We start from the raw sequence: 7,599 nt of genomic DNA on the forward strand, positions 1-7,599 counted from the left end.
TTTAAAAAAATTATTAAAAAAAAAAAAAAAAAGAGGGGAGGGGAGGGGAAGAAAGGTTTTTCTGTATATCTGAATGTCTCTAAGTGGTATGTGTGGTATGTGTGTAAAAGTCCCCTTGGACGCCAGAAGACGGCATACAATCTCCTGGAGCGGGAGCTACCATTAGCTGTGATCCACCTGATGTTGAGTGCTGGGAACTGAACTTGAGTTCTCTGAGAGAGCAGCAAATGCCGTTAATGAGCCATCTCTTCAGCCCCTAGCATTCTTTTCTTTTTTCTTTTTTATTTATTTATTTTTTTTTTTTAGCCCCTAGCATTCTTAACCATAAAAAACAGTGCAGTCATGTTCAGAGTACACACAAACTCTGCATGGCAAACACCAGGAAGAGTCTTTGCACTCAAAAGCATGCCTTCTAACAATGCTGCCTCCACCCTGGACAATGCTATTAGCAACTTCTATTTATTGTAGTTTTTAAGACAATGTCCAGGCAATAATTTCAAGTTCTCGGAGGCAGCTGAATTGATACTCTGAGAACAAAGTATATCCACATGCACTAATCCCTAGGAGGCCAATACAAAGCATTTGTAATATACCAAGTTATTGTGGCTAGGAAACGCTTCAAATCCTAAAAGGTGCTGGCTGGCTTTGCTCTTACCCTTTGTGTTCCTGGAGGAGTCTGAACACTGCACAGCACTCTGGCTGCAGGCCTCTCACCTTCAGAGCCTTCATAAGGCAGTCGTGCAAGCTCATTCCATTCCGCACATTGACCTGCAAACACATAATCACCTTTAGTACTAGTGTAGGCTACAGCACCCCTCGCCAAGATAAACACTGAAATACACGCTGACATATAAAATGGTATAGACTGATGGCATACTGTTTGCAATAGTGAACACACAGAGAAAAACACCTCAATATCCAGAATTCAGTATAAGCAGGTGTACATAGGCCTGAGTCAGCATTGGAACATTATGCATCTCCTGTGCTAACTACCCTTAATTAGTTATCTGAGGGGACAGTAGTCTATGGCACATTTACTAGAGAAAATACTTTCATTAGAACAATACAAAGAGTAAGACTATTTTAAAGGGGGGAAACCAATATGTGTTTATGTATGTTGTATGGGTTAGAAAGACATATACCTTGCTATTAAAATTAGAGGGAAGGTGCTTCCCACCAAGCCTGAAACCTAAGTTCAATCCCTGAGACAAATATGGTGGAAGCAGACACTAACTCCCAGAAGTTATCTATTCTCTGATCTCCACAAATGCACCATGGAGCACACATGCATGCGTGCGCGCACACACACACACACACACACACACACACACACACACAAATAAATAAATAAATAAATAAATTTTTTAAATAATTTTAAGTGGTATGGAGGGATAGTTGGTACATTCTAGTTACCTGGACTTGCAAGAGTACACATAGTGCACAGAAGCATGGACAGAAAGTAACATGCATGAGATGAGCCTACTGTCAACAACATGGAGAGCTGATCTTCCTGACAAATGTCAAAGCAGTGATGTGGGTAGGAAGCAGAGGGTCAGAGTCCCTGCTTGACTTTAGTGACAGAGAAAAGAAAAAGGGGTTCTAAGCTTTAAAAGCTTCTCCTTTGGTGTGGATGAGGCCACCTGATTCTTCAAGTTAATAAACCTTTTTTATCACAGGAATACTAAGGAAAAGAACTGGGGAACTAGACAGGGGCAGGAGTCACCCATACTTGTAAATCATATTGCCTACTTAAACAATTAACATTCTTTAAGTTTCTAATTGCTTCATGGTGGTTTGTATCTATTCCCAACATTTAAAAATGAGTCTCAAACAGATGGCTGCTTTGAGTTTAAGTCCAGCATAGACTACAGAGTTAGACTCTGCCTAAAGAAAAAAGTTCCTTGGACATACCAAACTAGTTCAGGCAAACGTTATCTGGGATTTGTATCAAAACAAATGAAAAGGTGTGGGTGGAAACAGACAAAAAGAACTGCTATGATCAGCCAAGGGTAAGTCAGGTGATAAACATACCAGAACTGTTACTGTAAGCTCTTTACTTTCATAGGTATTTACCCTTATAACATCTTACTAGTGTGTAGCAAAATGAGGCAGACATGCCTGCACTAGAGATCTGAGCTATAAAGACATGAGAAAAGAAAACAGCAAAGAGTGCTAAACTCACACAGACAGACTCATGCACCTATACTGCAGAGCACAGCTCTCAAAACTGTAAAGTGATATGTGGTTATTTTATTATTTCCAATAGAAGTCACAGATTCTGAGAGCTGGACAGCTCTTATTCTATTCTCTACTCCACTGATGTCCCCAGATGTAGACAGTACAGGAAGCAGCCAAGTGGTTTATGAAAGAGTCTCCCTAGTCTCCAAGGAGTCTGCTTCCAAGAACCCGTGTCTATTCCTGCCTGCCAGGTGGTTGGTTGTAGGGCAGCAGTTCTCAACTCTAGTAGCTCACTTGTCCAGTAGCAATGAGAAGCAGCAGCCACAGAGACATGCATGTTTAGAAAACAAAATGTCAAGAAACATTAAAACATTCTTCTAAAGACAATTATTCTTCTAAAATCATTTCGGTTAGACACATCCTCAGTCTGTCTCTCCTGCCGCCATGATGCACACTGTGATTAGGTCAATGGTGTGTCACTGAGCTGTAAGAGAAATCCTGGGAAGCCACTCTAGGATGGGGAGTGTTGGCTGCCTGAGGGCACTGGCTGCCAGAAGACACTTTCCACCACTGGTTTTCCCAGAGAAAGGTGGTCCATCTTTTGCCAAAGAAATAGAAGAAACTAACATTTGCTATAGACTTCAGGAGAGGTCAAACTCCCAACCACCTGCTATGTTCCAACAAAGGCTGTCAAGGATTACACAGATGAATAAAAAACTCAGAAATACTATTAGCAGTCACTACTATTGGCTTCTCTTTTTGTTGTTAGAGGGATTTTATTATTTCTAACTGTGGTAGTGGGGGGGGCATGTACATAAATGCATGTGCACCGTAACAGAGGCTACACATGTAATATTCCCTTGGAGCAGGAGAGTGTGGGCTGCTTAACTGGGATGCTATTTGAATTCCAGGACCCTCTTAACTATAGAGCCATCTCTGCAGCCTAAATGGCTCTTAGTTTTTAACATCTACAAATGGACCCGAAACAAGTATTAAATCTGGTTCTAAATTGCAGTGTTCAGCACCATGAAGTATAACTTCATTTATGAAATGCTGAATTATCTTGTCATGTGATACACCTTCGAACAGAATCCATTCTCATCTTGAAATAACCCTTTTTACTCTTTTAGTATTAAAATAGCCTTGCTTGTATAAAGCAATACTAACAAGTGAAGATTTTCTTTTTTACCCCTGGAGAAATAAGCTAAAAAGATCTGCTGGCTATTTGAAATTACTGCAGGTTGGTGGAGACATGACACATTTGAAAGAATTTCATCCACCAGTTATGAGCTCACAGGCATAACCAGCCATTGTAGCCCTAAAGAGGGATTACGGTATTAAGAGAGTTGGAATATTGTACTACAGAAGTGCAACAAGGGGGACAGAAAGGGTATCTTCAGTCAAGAAGAACAAAGGCCAGGTTCTCAGGTTCTTACAGGCTTAGGGGAAGTGGGAGGTTCCATATGACCTAGCCAACATGGTCCTGTCTTGGAGGAATGCCCTAGACAACCTACAACTCAAAGATCTGAATCCAGGGAAGGGAGCAGAAGCTAGAAGGTCTATGATCTAATGCTGGCACTATAGATTTGTTTTTGAAACACCTCATCTGTAAATCCGGACTCCAGAGTGGAAAAGTAAGTGGAGGGCTGGTGAGATGGCTCAGTGGGTAAGAGCACCCGACTGCTCTTCCGAAGGTCCAGAGTTCAAATCCCAGCAACCACATGGTGGCTCACAACCACCCGTATCAAGACCTAATGCCCTCTTCTGGAGTGTCTGAAGACAGCTACAGTGTACTTACATATAATAAATAAATCTAAAAAAAAAAAAAGAAAAGTAAGTGGCGACATGGTCTCCTACTCAGTGTGAAAGGAGAAGCAGGCAGCACAACTAACAAACACTGTGTCCCTCATCTTAAGGCAGCTGCTCAGCAACCTTCATCTTTAAAAAATAAAATAAAATAAAATTTTAATTTATTTTGAATCTCATACTAAGCTGCCTATGAACCCTGAAAGCACTGGGTAGCCCAGATAAGCCTCAAACTTCAGATCTAGAGAATTTAACGTCCTCTTCTGGTTTCTATGGGCTGTATATACATGGGACACTGATATATACTCAGGTACAAACCACACAAACAAAATAAATAAGGATGAAGGAATCAACTAGAAAAACCAGAGGGGGCCAGGCAGTGGTGGTGCATTCCTTTAATCCCAGCACTTGGGAGGCAGAGGCAGGNGAATTTCTGAGTTCGAGGCCAGTCTGGTCTACAGACTGAGTTCCAGGACAGCCAGGGCTACACAGAGAAACCCTCTTCAAGGTGCTCCACAAGGATGGACAAGTTTTAAATTTAGATTAAACAAGACCTGACAAACAAAAACCAATATAACTTCACTTTTCTGTTTCAGTCAAACTGGTTTTTTGCTTTTAAAGTTCAGAACAGTAAAGTGTTTTGAGCAGTGGGTCCTTAGAAAATAATGAGGTTTCCTGTCAGAAAATCCTGTTGACAACATCTGGTTCCAACATGAACCTGTCACTGATTCCATGGAAAAATGCAGAAATATTTTGTGCCCTGAGAAGAGACAAGGCAGGAGTTTCTTCTTAAGCAACCTAAAAATCTATCTTGGGCCTATAAAATAATAAAATATCTTTTCCTAGGAGATGGAGACATGGCCTAATAGTTAAAAGCACTGGCTTTTCTTGCAGAGCAGCCACATTCAACTGTCAGCACCATGTGGCAGCTCATAACAGTCTGTAACTCCAGTTCCAGGGAATCCAGTGTCCTCTCCCAGCCTCTATGGGCACTGAACACACTGGCACACAGACATACATGACAGGCAGCAAACACCCATTCACATAAAACAAAAACTAAATTTTTTTTCAAAATTAAAAATCTAGACCTTTTTTTCTAAAGTAAAGTAACCCAGAAAATTGTATTTTCCTCATATTTAATTGCAATCTCAAAAATTAAGTCAATACTTTGCATTCACAGAAGAATAAATGTCTTTTTCCCCCCTTTAATTAGTTCTAATTAGCTTGGAAACTAAAAGAAGAAGAAAAAAAACTTCTCAGAAAAAAAAAAAAATGGCTAACAACTGGCAAGATGGCTCTGGAGGCAAACAGCTACTGCCAAGCCTGACCATCTGAGTTCAGTTCCAGGGCCAATGTGGTAACTGAAGAGGAGAATCTTGTCATACATACGCTGTGCTCTAGCCTCCAGGTCACACTGTAGCAGTACACACATGCGATCACCACATACACATGAACACACAAAATTAATAAATACAAATTTTAAAATGTTTCAAAAGAATAAAAAAAGTATCAGAAATATCCTCTCCTCCTCACCCAAAAAATAAAGATGCAGAAAAAAAGGCTTTTGTGGGCAACGTTTGATGAACACAGTAGGGAGTGTGAGCAGAACAGTGATTTAATAAAATAAATCTGAGCAGCTGAGGAGCTCCTTAGCTAAGAGCACTGACTATTCTACCATAGGTCCTGAGTTTGATTTCCAGCACCGATGGTGGCTCCCAACCATCTGTAATAGGATTTGATTCCCTCTTCTGGTGTGCATGAAGACAGAACACTTATATATATAGAGAGAGATAAAACAAATAGGTCCTTTTTTTTTCTTTTTCCCCCCTTTCCTTCTCCCCCTTGCTCCAGCCCAGCTCTTTCCACCTCCACCTCCTCCCCCCCCCCCCCCCCCCCCCCCCCCCCCCCACCCCAGCTCACTCCAGCCCATAGGATTTTATTATTTGTTTCTCATTATGGATGGTTGTGAGCCACCATTGTGGTTGGTTGCTGGGATTTGACCTTGTAACCTCCGGAAGAGCAGTCAGTTCTCTTAACCACTGAGCCATCTCACCAACCCCAAATAAGTCTTTTTAAAAATAAAAACAAATCTTCACTTGGGGGGGTTTTAAAAAAAAAATTAACAGAGACCCCAAGTGACAAGGAGATTCTCCCATCTATAAACTGGACAGCATAGCACAATCTCTAAGGGCAAGAGAACTATATTTTCTAGGGTCACATACCACAGTCCTTTGCTTATTTGGCAAGAAAACCCGGATAGTATTGCTTGTCTTAGAAGAATCCGTGAGTTTGCCATCATCTGAGGCCCGGCGCTGATAGCCAAACTGCTGAACAATGGTAGGGGAGATGCAGCTGGAGCCATCAAACACTGCATCTTTGAGTCCAAAGCCATTGCTGATCGTCTTCCAAGCACCCTGTATGTGCTCCATTGATGCAGTTTAAACAATACTTATACCTGAAAGACAAATAATTATAATTCTAGAAGAAAAGTACTTAACCCAAGAACACAACTGGCAAAGTTGTGAAAACAGTGCTTTATGGCTTTCTGTAATCTGTGAGCAAGTTAGTCAGGAAAGAAATTGAGTGATTTATTTCTTCCTTCTACTCTTTGTAAGAAATCATCCTAGCTGCCCCAAAACTCCCAGATTCCATATCTACTTACAAAGTCTATGAATTTTCCATTGTAATATTCAGGGTTCAGTTTGGGTGCAGAACCAAAGCGGCAGACTGGTCATTTAACCCATCATAACCTGATGTTTTAACTATATAACATGCCTCAGGCATAAGGACTAAGAATGCACAGACACGGGCTGGTGAGATGGCTCAGCGGTTAAGAGCACCGACTGCTCTTCCAAAGGTCCTGAGTTCAAATCCCAGCAACCACATGGTGGCTCACAACCATCCGTAATGAAATCTGATGCCCTCTTCCGGAGTGTCTGAAGTCAGCAACAGTGTACACACATATAATAAATAAATAAATCTTTAAAAAAAAAAAAAGAATGCCCAGACACTTACAAGGCAGCAAGGAGACAAAGTGATGGTTCTCCTCCTTTAGAAAACTATGAGAATCTCCCTTTGAGCCTTCTGTCAGACACTTCTTTTGTCTTAAAATTCACCAGGAGCTAAAATTCACCAGGAGCCTCTATTGTGGGATGGGATACAGAGCATGTATGCACGCATACATATATGCATGCATGAGTGCATACATAGCACATATGCAAATTTACGTATATGCATATGCCTCATTCCTATTACCCACCTTAATACGTTAGACATTAAGTAGAAGTGATACCCCATGTAAAGCAGAGAAAACTCTTCCAACATACTTCTGAGTGTCCAGGCCAAGCTACACACTTGAAGAGCTCTGACTCTACAGCTCCTACTGTCTCGCATATAGTCCTGACACACAAATCACTTAGTCAGGGATGAAATGGCCTAGAATTAAAGAAAATGTAACCTATACCCTGTCTTCAACCAGAACTTTCTAACTGACTACCCACTATGTGCTCTCAGCCCAGGAAAAGAAATTAAGGATTAACTGCAACCATACTCCTGTGCCACACCTGTGGGTCCACAGCCATAGACTCAACTAACTGTAAATCAAAAAGTGGGGGG

At 41.2% G+C, this 7,599-nt stretch overlaps 1 protein-coding gene across 4 annotated transcripts in view; it reads right to left on the reverse strand.

The window, feature by feature from the left end:
* The window catches only part of Raf1 (Raf-1 proto-oncogene, serine/threonine kinase), a 55,748-nt gene that overhangs the window by 19,331 nt on the left and 28,818 nt on the right, over positions 1-7,599 (reverse strand). For 2 of the 4 annotated variants that reach the window (XM_021189091.2, XM_021189094.2), the window contains exons 2-3: positions 6,207-6,439; positions 656-768 (exon numbers count right to left, since the gene is read on the reverse strand). In XM_021189091.2, coding sequence (XP_021044750.1) covers positions 656-768; positions 6,207-6,413 — 320 coding nt within the window. In that variant the 5' untranslated portion in view covers positions 6,414-6,439. Of the gene's footprint in view, positions 1-655; positions 769-6,206; positions 6,440-7,599 lie in introns of those variants that run through there. The other 2 variants (XM_021189105.2, XM_029535683.1) reach the window with 1 other exon arrangement.

The sequence above is a fragment of the Mus pahari genome, chromosome 2, assembly GCF_900095145.1.
Source record: "Mus pahari chromosome 2, PAHARI_EIJ_v1.1, whole genome shotgun sequence".
Taxonomy (NCBI): Eukaryota; Metazoa; Chordata; class Mammalia; order Rodentia; family Muridae; genus Mus; species Mus pahari.